Here is a 25,855-nt window from a genome sequence, read left to right as displayed (position 1 = left end):
TGCSCGGGGCGCTCCTGCGGGGAAGGAAAACACACGAACAAATCAAAACAAATCAAAACGAGCGAAATAAACAGCAACCGCCAAGTAGCGGAGGGATTGGCTTTTTTTTTCACTCGCTGGAACRGTGGAAAGATAAACACAAGGTATGTGGGAAGGATCTAAGGGCTGTAATGGCAGTAGTTGGTCTGAGTCACTGCTGCTTTTGGCATTGCACAGCTCTGAATCTCAGGTTTATTTATTTATTTTTACWTGTTTATTTCTGAAGGGGTTYTGTTAAGGCCCTCACACGGGTGGGGCCTTAGGTTAGGCCTCAGGAATGGATGGCAGGACCAGGAGCCTCCTTGAGCACTCAAGGGCAGCGAAATGGAGCCTTTTCCGAGGYCATGGTTCACAGCTAAGGTCTGCTCTCTGTTTTAACCTTTCTTTTCCTTAAAAAATACCCTGACATGTCTCCCAAGGCGGATTTTGTAACCAAAAGGAAGTAGAAATAATGGAGTGTTCAATCCCTATATGCTCCTGGACATGTCTTCTTATTTCCCAGCTCTTTCTTAGAGATGAAACCAGGAAACCGGGATACAGCCTCCCAGCAGGAATGTCGCCCCGAGGCAGTGTTTCCTGGTTACGCTGTGGTTTGCAAATGCGTTAACTTTTCAGCTAGAAATTACCAAATACTTGTGGACTTGGCTAATACACAGTTTCATCTTTTTTTATTTAGAAAATTCTGTGGAAAAAAAAAAAAAAAAAAAGACAGCAAAAATCCCCCAAATCAGTATTATCTGCTGCCCTGGCTAGGGAAAAAGCAGCAGGTCACCAGGTGGAGCCACCTGGGCTTGGGTTCCTGCACTGTAAATCACTGCCGGCCTCTGGCCACGCTCTCATTTTCTAGGTGACATTTACTTGCCCAGTATTGGGTTACAGCTCTGTAACAGTGGAGGCCAGGGGGGCTGCTGGCAGATAAATATAGCTTGTCAAGACTACGTGCTACCCTCGCTGTCTATTTTAAACGCAGGCGCTTTTTAAGCATCCGCTGACCAGGGTCATCATTTTTTATGGTAAGAGACATTTAGAGGAACGGGAAAAACGTAACAGGTTGAGTACTCCAATCTCTTCTTCGTTTCTATTGCAGTTTGTGCTGGGTGGGCTTCAACTCCCTTATTGCAGCTGCTCTGGAAACAGTTTATTTCGGTTAATAGTCAAGAGTACCCCCCAAAAGCTTTCATCTTCCCCCAACACTGTTATTTCCCTATCACACTTGAAAGCCCAGACTTTATCTTACACAAAGGCTTTTAAAATAGTGGTTAATTGTTCAGAACAATGCAAAACGAGCATCTATAATCTTTTTTTTTAAGTGCATTCAGAAAAAAATCCTTACTAAGCAATAAAATCAAGAACTTGCCTCTCTATATTCCCCAGGTCAGAACCACAGAAATRCTAAGCTAGTAATCCATCAGATCCATTTGAGAAAACAAATTTATTCTCAGTGTTAATTTTTAAATACTTGTAGTCTAATTTTTACAGATTTAAATACATATCATGAAGTCAAACCAGTTTAGTGTAAGACAAGTTCAATTTCTGATTATAGTGATGAAAAGACATTTTATAATGTAATAATATAAGACAAATAAATTTATTTTTCCAGAGCTTGCTTCAAGATCAGTTTTACTCCTACTCAGAAGACAGGGATGTTTTCAATAATTCCATGAGCATTACTCTAGAAACAAATACTAAGAGAGTGAAGTAAYTGGTGTCCCTGCCTTTTGGCAGCAATAATTTAGCTTTTACCCAAGTACTGCAGTTTTCCTTTTTAATGACATATTCAGCCATATTTACAACATAGAATTTTCTCCATGGACACTCAGCAAGTCCAGAACACCCGCCTCTCTCACCCCAAATACATAAAGTCTTAAAATTTTAAACTCTTAACATTTTAAAGTCATACAGACAATAGTCATTAAAAATTTCCAGTGATTATGATTTTTCTCTGTGATGACAATGTTAACTGTTGGCATGTCAAAACATGCAGGAAAGCAAGGACTAGTCCTTCAAACTTCTATCATCTTGATTACAGAAACACAACCCAAAAGGTTAAGGCTCAGATGTCAAAGAAGTATTTGATTGAATGCCACATGGTAGAAAAATAAAAGAAAAAGAAAAAAAGAAGATATAATGAAGGCAATAATGTGAAACAGATAATGAAAGCTGACCCAGAAGAGGATGAGGCGGAACGAGAGAAGTATGTTGGGAAAATCACAACTATTTCCCCTGAAGGGTGGAAAATAGGAAGCAACACAACACTAAGTGCTGGTCAGACTGCTGAGAAGAGAAAGCACTAAAGAAAGATAACTGGATATCTGATAAATTAAAAGTAATGTTGGTTGCAAATTTTGGGACATATTGGGAAGGAAAGCAGTGGGAACTCCTGTGGCAGTAACAGAGTTTAGGGGATAAGTCTTTACACTGTGGAAAAAAATAAAAAAAGTTTTGACAAAAGCCTTATATAAATGAAAAAAAAATAAAACAGCTAAAATTGCATATGCACTACTTCAGTTAATGACAGGTCTAAAACAGAGCTAGGACATTCCAGGAGATGCAACTTGCTCTCCAGTCAGCTTCAAGGTTAAGTAGGAAGGAGAACTGCCAGGAGAGTGGAGACACCATCATCTGCAGAACTTCACGTGCAAATACCTGACCAGCTAAAGCTCTGCAGGAGAATGGARGTTGAAGGCTTATTTGGAAGATATTCAAAATGTGATTCATCTCATATGAAACAAGTACATGTATACATTTGTTTGTCATGCATCCAGGGAATTAGTCCTCCCACATCTTTTTGCAGGTTTATGTTTTCATGATTTCTTCGATAGGCTAAAGGGAAATAAATTTTCCCTAGCTGTTGGTAGCTGTTGGTAAGTGAAAGCTTTGACATTTTTAATTCTCTTAAGCTGTTAAGATAGCTGAACTTGCAGTTTCCTACAAGCTATTAGCAGAATTGTGATATCAGAAATAAATAAGTAGATAGGTGATTTCCTAGCTTTAACAAATAAAACTCTTGGAGTGAAATATCATTTTGTGCCATGTTTTGAGAAAAAGAAATGCTGGTTTCGTTTGAAGGCTACCAAAATACAGCTTTCTAACTTGAGCATTTAACGTAAGAGGGAATGCACACAATTATAAAACCATTCTTCCTGTTCATTCAGCGGCATCACATGTTGAGAAACCTGAATAAAAGAGAGAAAATGTTAGCGAAATAGTTTATTGGATGTTACTTTAAGTACTATTTAGGTAAAATTAATTATGTCAGTACTTTTAGCAGTAAAATAAAAATGAACATTCAGCATCTATGATGACAACTAGCATTCAATACTTAGTATTAAATTTAACTGTGTTATAGCAAAAAAATCTGTAAGAGACCCTGAGCTTACAATTCATASTGAATGAAGAAGAAATTAAAATTAACAAAACACTTTATGGCATTTGACTTTAGTTATCTAAAGTATTGGCAGCAATATTAGAATAGGACCCAGTCCTGCCAGTCTCACAGGACTGTATCTGTTCACAGTGAATCTGAGTGAATCCACCTCAGGGCAGTAGTTTTGAAACCTATGAAGTTCAAAATACTTTGTATGTATTTGGTTTTTTTTAAGGCAGAGATCTTAGTTTTAGAATAATAAAAAATGAATTTTCTTCATAAATGAAGCATATCATCTGCATTTGTAAGACAATTTCAATGCATTTTTTAACCATAGAACCTCATTTAGAGCTCTCACTAAAACCTGTCCAACTCTACAATGGGGATCTGGATATTAAACTGCCTCACGGCTAAACTTGCTCCCTAACTCAGGTTTCAAAAAAATTGCTCTCTGTGAACCACACTTTGCATAAGCAGTTCAACATACATATTCTTGTTCATGACTAGCACATACTTGGTCTGTTCCTCACAGCCATCTGTTCATCAGGTTAAAACTTAATTTAAAGAAAATTTAGAAAAGAAAATATTTCAGTACATCAAGATGTATGTCTTAACTGTACAGGTGACGAAGATAGACTTCTCCACTTTCCACATTCTCATTTATTATGATAAAAGACTTGTAAAAGAGAAGTGTAAAAATGTCACTTTTTTTTTTTTTTTTTTTTGCTTAGATTTCAGATTACTTACAAAATAAATATCTTACCATCATGGATTTTGGTGCCACTTCAATAGCAAAAACAGTGAGTCCTCTATTACTTAAACAGTTTTTACTGTGCTCATTATTGACATGAATAATCACTTTGTTTTCAGACTGCAGGTGAAAAAAAACATGGGGAGCCCATTAGTCTTAATGGCTCCTAAACTGTTTCTTTTGGGCACAAACAGGCATACAGTACTCGGTTCTACTTATTTTCTGAAAAACTGGAGGCTCTATGTACAGTCTTACAATCTCCCAGCTCTCACCCTCACCTGGGAGGGACAGACACCTTTACCTACCTACTGACTAAATATATGCACAAGAACAGACTAGAACCTCTCTGCAACTAGTGCATTTCCTTAGATTTATTACAGAATTAACCAAGAAAGTTATTTCCATTGAAGTCTTCTGCACAAGAACTGATGCTTCTTCTTGTGCTTGCAGCAAGCTAGATGCACCATTGGAAGCTTAGAGGAAGAGAGATGCATAAACTTGCCTTTTTATTAGACATTTACCATACAAAAAGATCACCAGCCTAAAAATTCTGATAGAATTTTCAGGAAAGGGCAACTATTTGCCTCACTAGAGGGCAGAGCTATTTACGAAGCTGAAGTAGTATCAATGGCAGTGGTCAGGGATTTTAATCAGATAGCACCCAGTTGTCTGTACAGAGCCCGTCTCCTTCTCTGACATATACCCAAACATATAAATAACTCTAATGCATCTCCCCTAAAGGGCGAAGTGCAGATCTAAAGCTATGGTTCCAAGGGGCCTCGGCATTCAGACCTAATATTAGTTCACCAATCCACCCATTTTGCATGTTTGTTCATTTAAAAATACACTTCTTGTAGTGCGCCTGTAAGGTTTCAACATCTTCAGTTTAGCATCTTACGGAGCTGTATTCATTTAGTGTTCCTACATAAATGAAACTGAGAATGAACAGAAYGTTCATTAGGATTAGGCAAAAAGGTTTAAAATCTTCAATGGTGTCTAATTAACCAACTTTGCTTGGATTTGCATTCATTATCTTGGATTAATAATTATGTAGACCTGTAAGACTAGCAGTTTAACGTATTACCCATCTAAAACACAGTCTGTGCACACAGTGTTTTTTAACTTTCCTATAAACACTGAAAATACTGTATAGTAAAATATTTTTTATCTTTCTCTAATTTTATTTCCTGTTTTAGTAGTTATGTTCTTACAAATATATTATGTTTATAATTATTATATTCCAATTTTTCACCATTTTGATAAAGGCAAACAAACATTTAACTTCTACATGCTATTAAAAATTTCTGCTTCCTTATAATAAACTCTTCCAAGAAAACTGATCCAGTCTCTTTTGAAGTCTATGGTTTTTATTTTCAATGAATTGTGATTTTTTTTTTTCTAAATAATCTAGATAAAGAAACTTGGTACATAATGCTCAAAAGTGAAAGAAGAAGAGCATAACAATTACAAATATTAACATGAAATATGTTTGAGAAATATGATCTAATACCTTATTTTCAATAACACAAGTGATTCGTGTGTCCGTTTTGTAGGTATAAACAATTACATTTTCACAACCATCCATTACTTTGGCCTCTCCTTTATTGACAACAGACTTGCAAATGGCTCTGTTGAGTTGCCAGCCACCTGCCTCTAGGAATATGGCTTTAATCCTGGGTTTGCATTTTTCTGCATAGATATCAATGACAAAGGGGCATGCCTGCAACAGAGAAAACAAAACTTTGTTATCACTGCTTTTTTTCCTGGTTCTTCTACGCGGGTTTTTATCCCCAGGTCCTAAATATTCTGATAGATGCTTTGGAAGAGAATTATCCAAGTGTATGTCACTGAATATTAAATATTCAAAAACTGAGAGCTGTGGCTATTTTAAAAAACAAATCACAGATCAAGACAAATCAGTCACAGGATGCTTGATGTGCAGTTATATGCATTCCACTCTAACATAAGAAAACCTCTCTTGGATGAGAAAATGTACAGGAATTAGGGTGAAATATGAATGTATTTCAGCATCTGATATAAACCTGTCTCCTTCACTTGCCAARTTCCTGCTAATTGTGCCTCTTCACAAAGATTTAAGACACCTACAGTCTTACATTCAGACATCAAGTCTGAATCTTTGAAATCCAGGAATTAAAAAGTTGTTATATTCATAAGTTAAGAAGATATGAATTTTAGATTAATGATGAAAGCACATAAAGAAGCTGTATTTGTCTTTGGAAACAAAGACTATAGCCATAAACCAAAGCTGCTATAAGGCAGAAAATACCTGTAAGCGATTTGTACAGGATGTAATAAAAACCTCACCAAAACCTTCTTTCTTAGAGGATAGCTCCCTCTTACGTCTGAAATGGAGAAAGCYAGTTCTATAGCTGCTCAGCTAACCATACTCGTCGGAAATGGAAAGCACTTTTCATTAAGGAATTGTTTGCCATAATCGAGATTTTCCCTGAGGGCAGCTGAAGTCTGCCCCTCGACTTACCAAGGATATTGGGGTCTGTATATATTTGTTGTGGACACATATCTTTTAATATGGTGATGACACAACTACATGGTCCCAAATTGCTTTAGTTAAAGAATAAAATAATAAAATCAGACTGATAAATAACATCAATAAATCAGTTGTTCTTGGAAATAAATTTAAATATTTTTTCTGCATATTTAACAAATAGAATTTTTAATCTAAAAAAGAGTTTTTATTAATTTTACTTTTTTTTTTTTTCTCTCTCTCTTAAAAATATCCTTTGGAAATTCTGTGATTGGATTCTTCAAACCAATGCCATGAGAACCACTACCACCAACACTGATACTATTTCTGTAAAAAGGAATACTGTACACACACAGAAGCATCAGAGAAATAACCTCTGTTACCTACAGAATAAACACTTTGAAACCTAAAATTCACTCATTAAAATTTGATCTTGAAAATGTTCATGAGGATCAACAGTTACAGAAATAGCCACGTCTGAAAATGATGAACTTTCTTTGCATTATGTGATATTTGTCATACCCATGATCATGAGTTTCCTTTGTGGCATGGGTCACAAAAACAATTTTTTTAAACAAACTTGGACAGAGCATGTTCTGCATTTTGCAGGTTTGCCGACAGGTCACAGTTTACCATCACTACTTCTTATCACCTCTCATCTACAACGCACATACCTGCAGTTAACCTAAGATTCTAATCTAACCTAATATTTACAACCTAATATTTACAACCCCGCAAAATATTGGCTTTCTTTATAAGGCAAAAGTCAAATTCTCTCTCTGAAAAATAATACTGTTAGCCTAAGAAATGAAATGTCAGGCCTGACAGTCATATGTATTAGCAGTATTTGAACTGGGTCATTGGCCCACAGAAATCAATTTATGAAAGACAGAAACAATGCTGCAATTAAACAGGGGCAGCAAGCTATATGTGAAGCAGTTATTTTTGCTATACAGCTTTCATACCTCTATCATTTCTAATGCTTTATTGTAGCCAAGGGACAATAAAGTGACCCAAAGGTCAGYAGGATCCCCTTCACGGTCATTGGCTTCCATGAGATTCAGATCCATAAATCCCTGTCTTGTTAGTTCATTCTTCTTCATGTCAAAATTCTCTGTTTAAAAAGAAATGTAAAATAGCACTTAAGCATCTATTCTCTTTGCAAACCCCCTTTATCCACCCTAAGCCAAACTCCTTTTATGGCAATGAGGTTTATGAGATGGGGCCACCTTCCAGCCTCAACCTCTCCAAACTCCAAGTGGTAAAGAGTGACCTTGAGAATCGACATGCTCTTTCCTGTGGATTTTAGAGAATGATCAGAGATTGCTTCTCCCCAGCAACACCAAAAAGTGGGCAAAGTTGTTTTTTTGTTGTTGTTCTTTTTTATTTCCACTAGTAGTATCTGCTGTAGTTGAGATCTAGGAAATGGGGAACATTAGGAAGAAGAAATGAAAGTCTGGTGGGGGACAGCACCCTTAGTGCTTGGATCTTTTATACAGAAATGATTTACTTAGTTCCTAAAAAGAAATAAAGTGCCAATAATCTTAACACCTTTCTCTTGATAGAATATGGCAGATGGAGCACATCAATGTCAGCAAAAACATAATTGAAATGTTCCTGTGTCAGAGATTTTTAAAAATGGTTTTCTCATCTTCATAACAATGCTAAATCTTTACTATATATTATTAAAAAGAGATTACCAATTTAATAAATCTATCTAATGGTACTATGCTATTATAAATGGCTTGAACTCTCATGTCCAGATTTATGATATTTATCTCAACCCTTTGACTGATTAATGACCTGGCAATAGATTAACCATATTCTTTTCTTTCCTCTCTTGCACACTTCACACATACACACACACACACACCCTTCCTACTCTTATTGTCACTAGAGCACAGTCATACATAGATTATATATAAAGTGTAGAACAGCATGTAAAAGGATGAAAAAAGAGAAGAGAAACTGATTTACAGGAAAGTACTTCTTGTATAATTTTTCCATTATTCAGCAAAATCTCCAGTGTCTTACAGTGTCTTACAGTGTTCCGGGGAGAAATATTTGACAAGACTTAAAAATTTTCAAGTATTTTGGCCTCAATTAAGCAATGTATCATAGCCTATGAAAGAATTACAGTTAACAGATAACACAGGCTGATCTATGATGATATGCCGTATTGACACTTCAGACATGGGCTGCAGAAAAGATGTTTAATATAGAAACAGCTAGTTTTCATACAAGGGCTTCCAAATTTCCATTCTAACCACTGACTCCAGCTAAACTGCCAATGCTTGGAAACCACAGCTTCCATGCATTGTATTCTCTCCACAAGTAGCACATAAGGCTACTTGTGGTGGCGTTATGAGACAACTACGTGTATTCAAGGCCTTTGCAGGGTTAAAGCAAAGCCACGGAATTCTTTTCTTTCTCCAAAATTGATGTTTGGGGCCCAACACTGCTCCTGCAGACGGGCAGGATGTCTGGTGGTGTATGAGAGACACATACCTGCAGACTGAAAAAGTACAGCTGAAAGGYTCCTATCTGTCACAGCTTCCTGATCTCACTCACAGAAGTCTCMGAACCTCATAGCTTCATAAAGGGCAATTTGGGTAAACTGATGCACTGGATATGAACCTTCAAAAGGTAGATTTCTAATGAAAAGAAAATGCTTAAATCTGGAGAAATATGGTTGCAATATACTTTCTATAGTCTAATACTTTCTAAGATCTAATCTAGGCAATTTTAAGGAGCCCTAGGTGCGCTTGTTTTAAAGTTTCATAGACACACTGGTCCCTCTCAATACCCTGTGAAATATGAAAGCAGTTTCATCTGAATCTGCAGAAAAAAAAAAGATTTCATGAAAAACTGTTAGAATTGAATTCACTATACGATCCATGATTAGAAAGCTACAGTTGTGTCTTTCTCCTACAAAATTTTTAAAACTTTGCAATTAACAATAAGAACTTTTGCAACAGAAGATCAGTGGCATGCAAACCAGAAGGAAGCAAAAGAAAAAAGAAGGGATTGGAAAAGGATAAAACACAAACACAGAACATGGAAAAGAGGACGGTAATGACAAGTTCTTGGTATAGTCTACGATATACTCAGTGTTTCTATGCTGCATACATTGTATAGTGCTATAAAAAATACTTGCAATTCATTTTATAGTCCTAGTCAGCTGGATCAAGCAGAGAAAAAAACAAACAAAACAACATTAACAACAAAAAAAACCCCTTACCCTTACATACAGCCCAGGCTTCCTCATCACATTTCTCTCCACTAGTCCTCAGTTCAAAGAAATTGTATTCTTCTAAACTCAGAAGGCCATTCCCATCCAAATCAATGGTTTCAAATACTTCCAATAAAGCCGCTCTAAAAGACGAAAAAAGGAAATCAATTTCTAAATAAGTCTATTTCTTCTATTGTCTCGCAGTACCATTGATAATTATTCAGTGTATTAGCATTCTGTACAAAAGCTAGTTTAGAAACACATCGCTCCGGGCAATGTTACTCAGAGCACATACTTTTTTAAGAGTTACCATCTCTGCTTGGGAACATGACTCACCGCAACTCTTTGGTAAGCGCCAGTTCTCCATCCTCGCCTCTATACACYAGTTTTGCCTCTCCAGTAATTTGAGTTTTTACTTTCTTGAGTCTACAGCCTGTTGTGAATGGGAACAGCCAATAAACTCCTGATCCAAGCTCCCCTTTCCATCCAAACATCTACTCTTAAAAGAAGACAGAGAAGTTATTGTTCAAATTATGTCTTYTTTCAATAACAGTAGTCATACAAAAGTGAGGAATTCCTTGAAAATACAAGTAACGTTAGATATTTCCCTAAAGAAAACGGGTCTACAGTAAGATGCTGCATAATGCCATTTTAAAGACACAAAATCTCCTATTGCAAATCTCCTAGTGATTCTCCTACTTGCAAAACCAATTACAAATATATTTAGGAGCAGAGATGAGGGAAGAACATTAATTATTGGAACTGTCCAATAACACTACTACCATTTTTCACATTTGTAACTATCTTAATCTATTTAATCTTTTTATTTAACTGAAAAACCAAATTCAGTCTGAGTAAGAAAGCCCAYCGAGTTCTTCATTCCCTCCCCAATTTAGAAACTTAGTTCAATTTACAACAGAAAATTTTTATGTAAAAATTCACAAGTGACTTAGGGTTTCAGAAAGAAGCTGAGTTCCCTGCAGCTTGGAAGGAGGAAATAATGCTGAAACTTCTCTTCCCTTATTTTGGCAATAGTATAAAAATATTCAATACACAATGAAGTTTAAAAATATATATAAAGCGCAGAGAAAGAAAATTGCCTTGGAATTTTTAGAATACTGGAATACAGATGAACTTCCACCAAAATTCTAGAGGGGAAGCTATTAGAGTATACTGCTAATCAGTAACTTAGCAATATTTGWATCACTTCAGACTATAGGCTTTACAGGGACCCAATTGAGCTTCCATATACATGGCTTGCAATTCACCACATCCRAAGGGCGTAACAAACGCAGTGTTAAAATCTTCTGACTTTGCAGAAGTTCTGCTAGTTTTGGAGGGGAATATACACAACTCAGATGCTCCTTCTTTCTACTCTGAAACGCTCCAGCTTGAATTTCTTTCAAATACATGGAAAATTACCCATACAGCACTAACACATACACTTACATATAAAAATTGACTAATTATAGAAATAAAATGAAAATACCTAACCTCTTTATTTTGTTGTTCGGTAAAGCTCACGAGCTGTAAATTATCTTGGTTTTCATTTTCCTTCAGAACATACAAAACTGTATCCACTGATAACCACTGACAAGATCTTCCTAAAAATACATTAAAAGAAACACACATATTTAATAATTGCAACACACATATTTAATAATTGCATAAATTGATTTTCTTTGAATGCCAAAGGACATCTTTCTATTATAATTAGAACATTTGTCCCTGTTAATGCAAGAAGGGACAAATGCAACGTTTATATGTTACTAGGATGTCTTTCCTAGTTAGACCCATCAACGAAATTATTCCACATATTGTGGCTGTCTTACAGATAACAAATACTACTGGCAGTTCAAATATTAAGTCCTTTGAAAACCAGTGAAGCTATTTTCATTGTTTTCTATTGTATTTATTACTTTTCTTTATAATTGGATGCCTAGATATTTGCAATCAAAGATACTASCAAAAATATACTATAAAATATTGTTAAATTCATTTTGAGTGGAAAACTAGATTATGTTCAAGAAGCAAGAAATACTCAAGATCCAAATCTCTAAAAGATAAGTTTCGATCATTTAAAATAAATAAATAACAAGATGCTGCTATGTGACATCACCAGTTGTTTTCTATTTGTCTTAAGCTGGACTGAAATGGTGGCCTGGTCTTAAATTCTTTGCATAGATATCATTCGAATCTCTGATCTCTTGTAGCTGCTCTGTCCTTGAAGGCAAACAATCAATGAGCTATTTAGTGGTCTTCCAGTTGATCAGTTTACAGCAAAACTATCAATGAACTGTAGAACTTAGTTTTTCTTCAGGTATAAATTCCATGTGAATCAAAGACACTAAAGAGTGGCTACAGACCATACAAATTGTATATGCCTTTGTTAAAATTTTTTGAAAATTTTTGAACTTTCATAAAAGGGTAATTGCTCTACTGATAGATAAATTCTTGCTTTACATACCAGTATTCATAGAATCATAGAATGCTTAAGTTTGGAAGGGACCTCCAGAGGTCATCTAGTCCAACCCTCCTGCACATGCAGGGTCACCCAGAGCACGGGGCACAGGGCTGCATCCAAGCRGGTTTTAAAGATCTCCAGAGAAGTAGACTCCACAACCTCTCTGGGCAGCCTGTGCCAGGGCTCTGTCACCCTCACTGTTAAGATTTTTTTTCTATTATGCCTACTTCTTTAAATAAATACATAAATAAAYAAATGTAAAGATATTTTCATTTCCTGCACTGTAATGTTGMACATAAGAACAATGTTTAAGTAAGAATTTTTAGTCAGAAGAAATATCCGGACTAAACTGCTCCAGAAGTATCCTAAGGCACAGCTTAAGAGAAGAGAAAAAAAAAAAAGAGGAGAAAGAAAAGGGAGGAAAGGAAAGCTACTGGAGGAGTACTGGGATATTCTGTTACTGAAATTTAACAGTCTCAGACCATTTTTCCTTCCCATTAGAAGTCCCCTTGGCCACTTTCTCATTTAATCAGGTGGAAAACACCGACTTTCTGTCAATAATCTGCAGCAAAGATTTTATTCTCAACTTCAGTCAGAATCATCTGTGTCACAAAAGGCAAAAGTTTACTAATCTCAGGTGCATCTAATGCTAGAGATTAATGCATCTATTGTTAGGGATTAGATGCATAAGGATAAAAACGTCAGAAGAATTAAAATGGGCAAATGAAGGTAGAAAATCCTCAGACAAGATTCATAAGTGAAGGGTCAAGATACTCCACTGCCAGTAAAAACATGACCCATATTAAGTATATACAAAAGCACTTGGTGTGCAGAGTACAAGATCTCTCAGGCAGTACTCACAAATTTTTGTATTGTCAATTCCCATAAAATACATCAACACCTTAAAGAGAGATACTGCAAGTAGTGTGAACATTTTTATTTTGGATAAGAAACCCTTAGCAAATCTACAATCAAAAGTATTATCTCCACAATCTTAAAACACTCAATGAAAATGATCACATAAATAACAATTTGAGTTTGGAACACACACTGCAGCACCAAGAATCTAAGAGATTGACTGACTTTGAAAAGACAGATAACGGGCTTAACTGTTTTGCACTGCTCAGGCAGTGAGAACAAGTAGGGTAAGCAGAGAAGGCAGTTTGACAAGTAAATTATATCTTTAATAGGACTCTGTCAACTAAGATAAATCCTATAATATCTAGCTATTTTTTTCTTACCCAGCTATTGTGACAAATAACAGTTTTGATAACTTAASGAAAGGAAGTTTTCTGCTTTTCCATTCGTGTGGCGGGAGGTATGGTCAATATGTAGTTAGTTTCATAGCACTTTTCTTTTGACTTTCTTTTTTCTGTGTGTGTTCACATGTGCATGTATGTGCACATACATATGCATACATGTGCACATACACGTGTGTGTGTGTGCGCGTGTGTATGTGAAATTTACCAGTAGGAGGAAAAAAAGGTGCTTTCTAAAGAAGAAAATTCTCCAAACGAAACCAAATATGCTTACCTTCTACCTGACAAAGGTTTAAAGGCTTGATGGTAATACATACAGCAGACCTCTGAGGTACGTGCAACCTGTATTTGTGGCTAATGATTTCACCATCATCTTCTAAGTAGAAACATCCTTTGGATTGTGCACAGTGCCATTCCTGGAAATCAAGCAAATATTAGAAATTGTCTTGACATTTCATCAGCATCAAAGATTTTTCTCTAGTATGTATTAATCTGGTGATCTAAACTACATCTAGATGAATACTGCATAAAATACATCTTAAAATGCTGCATCAATCTTATCTTTTTAGGAATTCTCTAAAATAGTCCTCTTTTTAGTCAATTTTTGCAGACCAGTTAGTATTATCGCTTCATGTATGAAAATGCTTGGAAACATGYAGATTACCTTAATGCTCATAACTGAAACAAAATTTGAATTGCAATGAATGAAGCTGAACCTGGAAATTCTCAGAACTATGTGATTTAGCACCAAAATAYCGGAATTGGTGCTGTATTAGTCCCATCACACCAATAAAGCTAAGAAAATAACCGATTAGCTCAAACAATAAGGATTTACTTGCTCATGCAAATTACAAACAAAAATGCATGTCAAATTAGCTAACTGCTTAGCATGGTATTTTTAACATCTAGTTCCAAAAAGCTTTTACTTGARTAAAACATTCAAGCATATCCATAAAGCTCAATGGGGTCTCTACACTTTTCTGCCCTGGGKTCTAACAGCATTGTGTTACTAGTGTGAGAAGAATGTGACACGAGTATAATTCACAGTCATTACTCAAGGTCATCCAGAATTTGGCAAATGCTGGTGTGAATCCTTGTTTTAAGAAAGTGATACTTCTCAGCTTCTGTCAAAGCCACATGAAGGACAGAAAGAGTAAATCACACTATTTGTGTATAACAAGGTTCCAAGAAAATCCGTGAGTTTGCAAAGATATTAATACAGCTGCATGGTTGTTTATTTTTCCTCCCAATTTTCTATTTAAAACTTTATTTGGCAAAAAGAGAAACAAAGTCCTTACAAAAATATGCCTTGAGGAGAGTAAAATATTKTTGAATTTGCTTCCCTGGATTAAATCCATTATTTACTCCCATTTACTTCCACATTTACCATCCATTAATCACTTTCCTAAGGAGATGCTGCTCCTGAAAAAAATTCAGATTAATCTTAGCAGAGATCTCTGCTCGGGAGCCTGTACCTTTGCTTAGGGTCCAGTGTAACCTGTAAATTAGCACAGATTTGAGATGAGCTTGTGAAGAGGAAGAGGGGCTGCATGTAACTCCCAGCAAGGAAGATGACCACTAACTCATCCTAAGGCCAAGCAGTCTTCATTTCAAGTCTTCAAGCAGTGCTACAATTCATCCCACATCATTCAAAGGATTGGTTTTCACTACACTGCATTCTCCTCCAGTTGATGGTATTTTGCAGTCACTAACCTAAAGGTGTACTTTATTACTATGGAAAGAGCACTCTGTCCTGTACAAAATGTCAAATGAACAGCAACAATTATTGTAGCCTCAGTTCTCCAATAGATTCGAYAGCTTAGTGCGTCATCCTGATTTACACGGTCCACGGAGTGCAGTTTTGTCCTATTTGCTCATCTTCTGCTTTTTAGTGTTATTCTAGATGAAAGGCAAAAATTATCCTGCACTTTTGCATTCATGTAAGTGATAGATGTACTTAACATAAGGACATAAAACAAGCCAAATAAGAAGCGAAAACATCTCAAGGAACAAAGTCTGTGTTAAGTTGTGACCAACAAAAAGCAGAAGTTGAACAGTGCTTTAGGAATCACATACTAAGTTGTTATTCTTGCAGGGAGCATAAGGTGGTGCTATACTCTCTGAATTATCACTGTCACAATATAAAAGGTATACAATTTGGAAGTCAAAAGAAGATTTTCTGTTTTGAATGTACTATGTTACTTGAATGCATAAAAAAGCATGTGAAATAAAAAGTCATACATTTGTCAAATAACAGCTAACATAATGGGAAATATTCTTATTAGAAATGTTAATTCTGAAGAAAGGGTAGAGGGTAGCTGCTGTTCCCAGTGCTACTTGCTGCCTAAATCCAGTATTCTAATGCTACTAAAAAATCATTATGGGAACTATCCACAGGTTGTTTCTGCACATCTAACATTTACAGAATTGTCTATGTTTTGTCTACTAATTTATTTCCAAGACTTCAAACATGTCGTACAACTTCATTGGAAAAAAATAAATTAATTAAAAAAAAAAAARAGAGAGAGAGAGAACAAATAGGAGACCTGTCTCGTACTTATGAATATTCTGGTTTTAAATTTAGATGCTCATAGTGTTTTGAGTTCAAATATATTTTTCCATCAGAACTGCAACTTCRGCATCAGTTCAAATTCATGATGGTAATATTTTCTTATCCCCAAGAAGCAGTGGAGATCATTTTTTCTGAATATAAGATTAATGAAAAGAATTCCTATGTTGTTGGATCCTGATCCACAGCCTAAATAAACCACTGTGTATCTGTTGATTGATTTTGATGGCGTTTGGGCCTTTAATTTTGATTGTGCCCTTAATAGATAGGGTTGAAAAAATATAGCAGTTCTACTTACATTTATTGACAGATTTAATTTTTTTGTATGATGCTAATCAACAGCAATCAATATCTGCAGTTGCTATCAGCTCTTTACTTGCTTGTAAAAGGAAAGACAGATCCAACACTGGGAAACTGCAGAATGGTTTTATACACTACATTTCATGTTTGAACAAGGTGAAATTGCAGGTTAAATTGCATAGAGGTCCAGATACCTAAACAGACTGCAAAAAAATCCTTTGAGATTATGTTTTAAAATTTTAATATAGAGCAAATGTCACTGTACAGCAATGCTGAAGATATAAAGGACTTCAGAGTTCAATAACAAATAGAGAGTTGTTATTTGAAACAAAAATGTAACTCATGAGAACAATCAGTTCAGTTTTCCAACAGCAGTTACACTATGTGGTCATAACCATTTTTTCCCTTTTACACAGAGGTCTCAAGGTGCACATTTTTAATGTATCCTAGCAGTTTCCAGTTAATGTTTTATATTTCTATAGCTATTATTTTCTGTTGAAAGAAAACTAGTAAAGGTTGAGTCAAGAAAGTAAAAACAAAGGAAAAAGATCAATATTAACACTCTACAAATATTGACTTAGCAAAGTGACTTTGTTGTCTTTCTCCCACAGGAATTTATATTGAATGAGTGATTTATTTAAACCAAAACACCGAGAGAACATATTAGTCTAAATAAAAATCAATATTTTCAGGTTACAGCATATATTTACTAATTAATGCCCAACAAACTGAATATGCTTGGAGTCTGTTATTTATTTCCAATTACCTTTCATATAAAGGTTTATGATACACAATCTTTCAGCTACTTAAGCATTTAAAGTTCTCACCAATCTTATAAATTATTCAATTTTAAATTTCTCAAAAAGTCATTAGACGTCTTATCCAACAGTAGTTTCATTTATTAAAAAAATCTATTAAATCTTCCCACCTGAAAAATTATTTTCATTAACTAAATGTCAGCAAAAATAACAGTATAGAAAAATGTTAATAATAATATGTACCAAGAAATGTCTCTGTAGTGTATACTTGCCCTTGACAAAATATTAATAAAGCATAAGGTAAAAATCAGAGAAAAATGATTTCTTCTTTAAAATGCAATAATATACCTGGGTATGGGAAAACAGCATAATTCAGTAGGACTGTCTTACATAGTACCTTTACTGTGCTTGGCTCAATTAGCTTTGTGCTTCTGTTACGACTGGCACACATGCTGATAGTGGTAGAAACGGATGCTTTGCAAGTTTGAGCTGATGAAGGTCTTGAAGAACTTCTGCTATCCCCTAAAACACAGATATTTAGTTATGATCAGATAATTTCATCTTGTTTCTAGCGCTATTTCTTGTAAAGCCTTACATTTACATGCACACAGAGAAAAAACTGGGATGATAAAAACTTCAGTGAGATAGGTTGTCTTCCCCTGTAATTATTTAATTATTGACTAGCCTAACATTTTTACTTCCCAGCTCTCTCAGTCTTTTCTCATGAGAGAGATGTTCCAGTCCCCTTAWTCATACCTTTCACTGGTGTAAGTTTCTGATCAGTTTTCCTTGAGACTCTTGGTGATGGTTTAGATACTGGCAATGTGATCGCTTCAGAGGAGGTTTCCACTTGACTTCCAAACTGCTGACGTCTCAATCGACTGTCAACTTCCAGTTTCTCCAGTGCAGTCTTGCAGCATTGCTCACTGGTTGTTATGTATAAGTCACAAAACTTTAGACAATAAAAAGCAATCTGGTAAGCAAAACATTCTTCCTCACAGTTTTAAGGATTAAAACATAATTTTAAGTAGAGGATAGAACAGATGGAATTCTTTTTCTCTTAAAGCACAGTATTACTTCCATTTTCATGAATAAGAGTCACCATTCTTAAATGACAGTAAAAGGGAGCCATGATTCAACGGCAACTTTCAGTGCAAGAGATTTATACTTCTTTCTAGACACCTGCAACCTGTTTTGTATGTGTTTTAGGTTTTTTTTTTTTTTTTTCTTTCCCAGTAACACCATACTTACGGCATAAAGCTTTGTGGGCTTTTTACAGTCTAAAACTTAGTCATTGCTTAGAGATGCTGTTACCTTAACACAAAACTGAAAAGAGATTGCATCTTGAAAATTAGATGCTCAACATGTAAAAGAATTTCCCCCACACAGGAAATTACAGACATCACAGTCCTCACAGATTAGCTAAGTCTGTTGTCAATTCTCATCTTTATCCTGTCATTGCTTCAACTCCTGCCTTCATACATGGTTAACAGGCTTCACACTGACTCTGCCTAATACGCACCATTACATAGATCAAAAACCAAACACACAAACAAACACAAATGCTGGTATTATCTGTTGCACTTGATAGCGTCAGTAACACTGACGCTAAGTAACACTAAGAATAGATAATATCACTGTTTTCATACCTTATTATAGTCAAGCTTGCCATTGCTGTTAAAATCAGCCAGTTTAGTAATGGCACTCACTTCATCCACAGTCATTTTTTCACCTCTCTGCAATAAACAACTCAGTTTTAGCTCTTAATCAAGAACTGCATTCACTATTTAGAGTCACCTGACAATGCACAACACTTCTCAATAGCAAATAGAAGAACTGCAGAAGTTTATGTAATTTTTCTGTATCTTAAACCTAATATGGATGCCTTCATCAATACTTCATAATATTTTGTTTCACTTACTCGAACTATCCTATAATGCCTGCAGTGGATCCATCTAAATTAGCAATTTAGTTTTTTGTAAGGGTTATTCTCAGGTGTGAATTTGTCTTGTATTGATGCTTGGAATTACGGCTGTGAAGTGAAAGCTGTTTGAAATGAAAGCTGTTTCCCTCTTGTTGTAATCCACGTTGAAGCCACACACCAAAACCAGCATCTTGAATGCCCTACCTGCACACAAAGAACGTGTCTCAGGAAGAGAGTGCGAGGTTCTGCAGCAATTTCCTCTATGCACATCCACATGGCTGCTAGCAATGACAAGGCAATATGTGACTRCAATCTGCCTCACATCATCTTTCAGCTGTGGATTCATGGTGTATACCTAGGACCAAAAGCTTTATTGCTGGCAAACGTGATGTGGACATATGGTCTTGGGTTCATAATGGTCTGCAACAAATCAAATCCTGGTCCTTCCCTCCTTGCACAGCACCAGTTGCTAATGCAGGCATGTCTAATGAGTTCTTCATTTCAGTCTCTATAAAGTGATGAGCTGACTTAATGCAACATTACTGCATTCATAGTCTACAGTCTATAACTCAAGACATAAAACTGAAAAAAAAAATCATTAATCAGCTATTGACCCTTTTGATCAGGAGGTTTTTATTGATACTTACTGTTGTAAGAATTTTATAAAGTTCATCATGTAAAATATATCCAGAACTACCTTTATCTATTTTTCCAAATGCTCTGAGCAGTTCATTTTTTGTAGYTGCTTTTTCTTTTTTTAAGATAGTGCAAAAATCATCAAAATTCAATGTAGTTGTTTGTGAAGTCCAGTATTTATTAAGTGTTTTCTGAGATGGATTTCTTCCAGCCTGTTGAAGTACTGAACAATAAAACACAATATTAACTACAAATTTAAGCTGTCAGTATCAATAATGAATTTTCTCAAAACATCCTTTAATCACTTCATAAATTCAAACATTTCTTTTAAAAACACGTCAATCTAAGGGAAAAGCAGCYTAGAAAAACAGCTTTGCTCAAGGGGGATATAATCCACTTCAACTAAGAGGTCAGAGCAGTCTGAGGGGTAGAGTCGCTCGCCAGAGTATTTATTTGAAAATACTTATCAAACAGGCAGCACCCACCATTCTAGACCACCCTCCCAAACTACGATCCAGCAGAGATGATAAATGGTGTGGTGCTGAAAATGATGCCCACTTTCTTCTCCTATAGAAAAGGAAGAAATCAGAAAGTAGTCTGTGACTTAATAAAAAATATCACAGACAGTGCTGCAGCTGACTATAATTTTGCTTATTAGCTTTGGTCTGCAGATCTACAGCATTCCCTTACTTTTTTGTTGTCCTACTAAACTCTCTGGTACTATTTCCCCTAAATAAAGTCAGTAGGATTACATCATTAATTAGATAAAATATCTACTGACTTGAAACACAGAATTTCCTCCTCAAGTAGCAAGTGTGTGTCAGGCTTAATATCAAGAACCTATTGCTTTGTCAGTGTGGAAAAGGTTTGGTGTTAAATTGAAATTATATTCAAATAGCCTATCAGAAACAGTCCGAGGAGATGCCCATAAATCCTTCCTGATAATCGAGCATTTTAGGGAAATTACAGAAATTCTTCATCTTTGCCTAGGTTGGCGGTTTGATTTTTAGCCAGCTGACCAATGGCCAAATCTATACCAGCTGAGAGCAGTTCAGTAGCATCTGTGAAATGAGGTCGTGGTACCATTACAATCCTCAACAGGCAACTGTGTCACCATAAAAACAAACACACAAAAGCAGACACCTTTGTTGCTAATCTCAGATGAAACGCCAAGGACTAAATAAAGATTTCTGCCCTATCACCTCTGCAAGCTCAGTTGGGAGAACAGAGCAAAGCCTACATCTTCCTCCATGTGACACCTGGGCACACAGCAATTGTTCAAGGATTTCTGTGTCAAGGTCAGCCAAGGAAAGGTAGTTACTCCATGTGTTTGGTTATCTGGATAGCAAAGTTTCCTGGAATGTTGATATAACAAAGTATTTTCTTACACCTATCAGAATTTCTTTCAAATACAGCATTTCTATAATTTTATATACCTTGGGAGAACAGCTCTTGCTATACAACACATCTCCTGAGCTTGTATTTTTGAAAGTTCAGTTAGACTGCATTTTATTTATACTTACTCTGCTAAATACTTTAAATAACATTACAAGAAAAGAAATAAAAATTTCTGTGAGTTAGCGCAATTCCTGCTCTAAGGTAAAATATCACAGGGTCAATCTAAGGGAGTATTGCACAATTCGGCTTATTAGCCAGCCATAATGTAACCAAACATGCTTCAACACGGACACCATTCCATACTGTGTCAGCACGTATTTAAGTTGCAACATAAATCTTGTTTTACTCTTAATGTTTGCAAGTTTAAAAGAAATAAGTTCACACACATCTCTGAAAACACTGGTAGCCTGAGCCACTAGTGGCCCTTTTTAAGTTGACCTTGAAACGAAAATGCTCAAACACTTGCTGTGCACCAAAGCGGCATGTGGATAGAGATGAAAGATGAAGCATATATAAAAGAGATGCCATTTGTTCACACCACTCCTATTTTAAAATCCAGATTATCCAAAACTATCACTAGGATGTTATAAAGACATTTTTATTATACTCCAGAAAGCCTGGATAACACCAAGTCCCAAGTTGAAAGAGTRTGCTTGCTAAAGCATAGGATTCCATGTCCCTGGAATGAGGAAGGAAGCTACAAACCTCAGTGCATCCGAAAAGTATATTCAGCTTTTTATGGCTGAGTCTTTCAGTACAGTGCTCTCAAGTCTTTTAGGCATGAACAATGCAGCAATTAGTAAAAACTATTTGTTCTCATATTCATAGAAAAAAAATGTGTCTATTATAACTGTGAACTAACTAAACGATTTGGTGGCATATTTTTGGTTTTAGTTGTTGCTTGTTTTTTTGAAAACAACTAATTAATCAAATAACTAATGATTAATCTGCAATTCCGTAATACATAAAGATAATCTAACAGGAATGCCAGATAYCACTTTAGAAAGCAATGTGTAACATCACTACTTTTAAGTGAATTGTGAGCTGGACTGTGAAACTCTAGGATCAAAATAAAAATCACATTTTTTTTAAATGATGCATTTAGATTCTTTTTGTCTAACTGAATGATTATATTCTTAGGCTTTCTTTGTCGACCATATGAGCTGGAAACATTTTTTATTTTCCAATATAGCAAGCTAGAACTTTCACATAATCACAAAACTCCAGGTAAAAAATTATATTGAAAGACACCTCATGGGTAACCTAATAAAATCTCATAATATTGTGTTCAACTATGAATAATCTTTTTCATAAAAGGTCATAAAGGAAAAAACGTGCATATATATATGTTAAGATAAATTATACAATTCTTACAACTCGAAGAGTTAGCAAAGCTGATGTTACATTTGCTTGAGAAATTTTAGTTGGGATAGTGAAATCTATTTCACAAATGAAACTTACACAGTTAGTAAAATATGTGACTAATTAAAACAATAAATAAATTATTCTCCAGTATACAGCTCTAGATACCTTTTTTTTTTTTCAGGTAAACTGTTTTATAATTTTCCTTAATAATTCCCATGCAAGGAACTTTGACATTTAATATTTTTTCAAAACATTTTTTTCTAAGTTCCACAGCTTCTAAAGGTTTTGTATACACTAAAGCATTTATTTACCAGAACTGAAGCATTCAGTAATTTTTCTTCTGTCATACTACTGACAACGATATCTCTTATATGCAAATATAATACTGAGTAAAAAATGGAAACTTTTGATCTCCATCTAGGAGAACAGCTTAATTCAGTGACAATTTAAATAAGTCTTATGAAACACAAATGTCTGAAAGTGTCCATTTTATCATACAAACTCAGTATAGAAAAGGCAATACTTTCACACATTTCTCAGATAAAGCGGCTAAGCACTGCTCTGTGAGACAATCTTTAGAGGAGGTAAACGACCATACCCAGGTCTCCAATAAAAACCTCCTTCCAAGTCTGCAAACCTCCATATCAAGTGATGCCAGTTACCATGGTGATTTGCTAAGCAGGGGCACTTGTCCACTATAAACTGCCTGAGACCAACTCACTAAATCATTTGTCAGAGACAGGAGAAAAATTTATTGCAGAAATGTCACAGCCAAAAAGCAGTACTTAAGCCCACCTCAAGTAAGCAACAATGCTACCACCAAACTTGGTGTTGTTAAACAACTCACTTAGGTCCCTGTAAGCTGTCAGCTAGTATTGACTTTTGCCCATTCAGACTAGTGATTTAGAGACGAAAAGCCCTGTACACTATTCCCAATTCCATGAACCATCCAGCACCTAATAACAAAGATAAGGAATGTAAGGAAAATGAAAAATCTGGAGGAATGGTACTTTCTATAACCTGAAAAATCAGTGTGTCATATATTTTTAAATGGGTATGAGATGCAAACATATACAGCTAACAACGCCTGAATGCCTAAACCAAACCTAAAACTACTCAAGTCCTTAAAACAGCTAGAGTCGTGCACATTAGGATATTCTCACTATTGAATTGCTGACTGCTGTTTAATTACCTACTGTAATCATCACATACAATAGTTAAGAGAAAAAAAAAACCTACTCATTACCTAAACAGAGTTGTTCTTTTGATTTAATATTTTCTAAACTGCTTTTAAAAACAGTTAGATAAGCTGCTCTGCAATTCATATAAAAGATTTCTTCTTCTGAATGCTGGGACTTCTTTACTCGAGAATTTTCCGATTGTGTGGCTTTCTGTACAGACGAGGACACATTATTCCCAAGACCACTGGCCATTCTGTGAAGAATACAAACACATTTAGAATTTGTTACTCTTCTGCCTGGTTACTAATGTCTCTCTGCATTGTTCTCCGAAGCATAAACCTACCTTAACCTCTAGGTTGCATTCTTCCCATTCCCTTAATCTGGGATAAGGATACTTACCTTCTTTTGTGTTTAATTACCACAAGTCCCACACAAGAAAATAACTTGAACTCTAATTGTGAAGTTAAACACAATGTTACTTTTAAGATTTAAGTCAGATTAATAGAACTAAGAAGTTTAAAGTCAACCTTTGCAAAACTTAGGACCTTAAGGCACAAGGACACTACAAGGAAAACTTTAAAAGAAAGAATAAAAAAAATGTATTTTTTCTAAATTATTGAAATGATTCAGTGCAGTAACTAACGCTGTTTGCTCACAAACGACCAGTAAACTTCAACAGTAGCTTTCTGCTTTTACCAAAGGTGATTAAGGTTTTTAGAGGGCCACCACAGAGGGACACTAAATCGTGTGGTACTGTTGGTCTAACAGCCCCTCATATTATTTTACCCAATGTTGACTTCACAAAATATATTCCAGTACAGCAAATTAAATATCTCAAGTTCAGCAACAAGACAACGACATCATAGGGTCCCCTTCAGGACTCATTGGATTCCTACTCGGGAGGCCTAAATCACTCGCACCTTCTTGAGTTATATAGGTCTTTTACACTTGGGAAAGAAAGATAATAATCGCTTATCATGGATGAAGTACCCTATTTATAATACACAGACCGCCTGCCTGACACTTTAATATTACACTGGCATTAGAAGGACCCCATAGGGACACTGCGATACAGTCTGGTTCCTGCAAACGAGTGTCACTATAATTAAGCACCAGCGTTACACTCACAAAATGAGAATGGGTTAAAGTCAAGGAGGAAAAGAAGAATAAATGTTAATTTTCCAGTAACTAGTTTATAAAATGTGAACTCTCGTTTACACTCCTTAGACTTCCCATTACGAAGACATTTCTTATGCTGGCTACACTTCTGCCAAGAATTGCTGCTATTACATTGAACAGACAACCAGTGAGCGATAGCTTAGTAATAGCCCTACTCGCAGCCCCCTGGCTTGGGTCATTTTAAAAATCTTGACTGGACAAATGAAGCTTTAGACAAAACAGACAGTGGGGAGCAATCCAGCCTTGGCTGAAGCATGAGGAAAACACGGCCTAACTGCTACTCCCAGCTCTATTTCCTGTGGTTTCAACACACAAAAATCACCTTCCAAGTGGGAATTCAGTGGTGCTCTCCCTGACAAGATTGCCTTTCCTGTCACAGGTTCAAGGCTGGGACTCACCTCCAGCCATAGTAAACAGCACATCATTTGGAAAGTTTCCTGCTATTTACAAGTTTAAGTCCCAAATCCTCAAGCTTCACTCACCTGCCATGAGGAAGCTCTCTCAACACACAAAATTTTATCATCTCACTSTCTAGCTAATGCAGGAATCTTGGGCTGGATTTACAGTCCAACAGTACAAGAGACATTAAAAAGACTTTTATTTTCCTCCTCCCAACTCTCCCCTCCACTTCCAAAAGGGATCAAGCCGCCGCTCTGGGGACTCCCCAGCTCACTTAGTAGCGAACCTCACCTCGGGCCCGCGCTGGCTCCGCACGAACCTTCCTGCGGCGGCGAAGGGAGACGGGCCCGGCTCCCCGGCCTCGCGCAACGCCGAGTGCGGGGACAGCGGGGCCCGCGCAGCAGCCGCCCGAGCCGCAGGCCGCAGGGACGCCAGCCCCGCCGCTACCGCTACCGCTACCGCTACCGCCGCCGCGGCGCTCGGCCCGCCCTCCCGGGGCCGCGGCCCGCCCTCGCCGCGCCGTTTCCA

At 36.2% G+C, this 25,855-nt stretch overlaps 1 protein-coding gene across 1 annotated transcript; it reads right to left on the bottom strand.

Moving 5' to 3' along the window:
• Window positions 1–1,722: 1,722 nt before the first annotated feature.
• Window positions 1,723–25,674, bottom strand: EFCAB7 (EF-hand calcium binding domain 7). Its single transcript, XM_026037149.1, has 14 exons — window positions 25,619–25,674; window positions 23,815–24,002; window positions 19,817–20,028; window positions 18,895–18,981; window positions 18,002–18,197; window positions 17,643–17,767; window positions 13,893–14,034; window positions 11,390–11,499; window positions 10,232–10,389; window positions 9,905–10,038; window positions 7,629–7,777; window positions 5,668–5,877; window positions 4,170–4,277; window positions 1,723–3,215 (listed from the first exon to the last, which is right to left on the bottom strand). The coding sequence occupies exons 2-14, from the start codon at window positions 23,999–24,001 to the stop codon at window positions 3,141–3,143; spliced, it is 1,893 nt and encodes a 630-aa protein (XP_025892934.1). The 5' UTR covers window position 24,002; window positions 25,619–25,674; the 3' UTR covers window positions 1,723–3,140.
• Between the last annotated feature and the right edge of the window lie 181 nt (window positions 25,675–25,855).

Source organism: Nothoprocta perdicaria, unplaced genomic scaffold (genome assembly GCF_003342845.1).
Source record: "Nothoprocta perdicaria isolate Ctin4 unplaced genomic scaffold, notPer1 scaffold_191, whole genome shotgun sequence".
Taxonomy (NCBI): domain Eukaryota; kingdom Metazoa; phylum Chordata; class Aves; order Tinamiformes; family Tinamidae; genus Nothoprocta; species Nothoprocta perdicaria.
The sequence above is the reverse complement of the archived record's forward strand: the minus strand, read 5'-3'. Positions and strand labels throughout refer to the sequence as shown.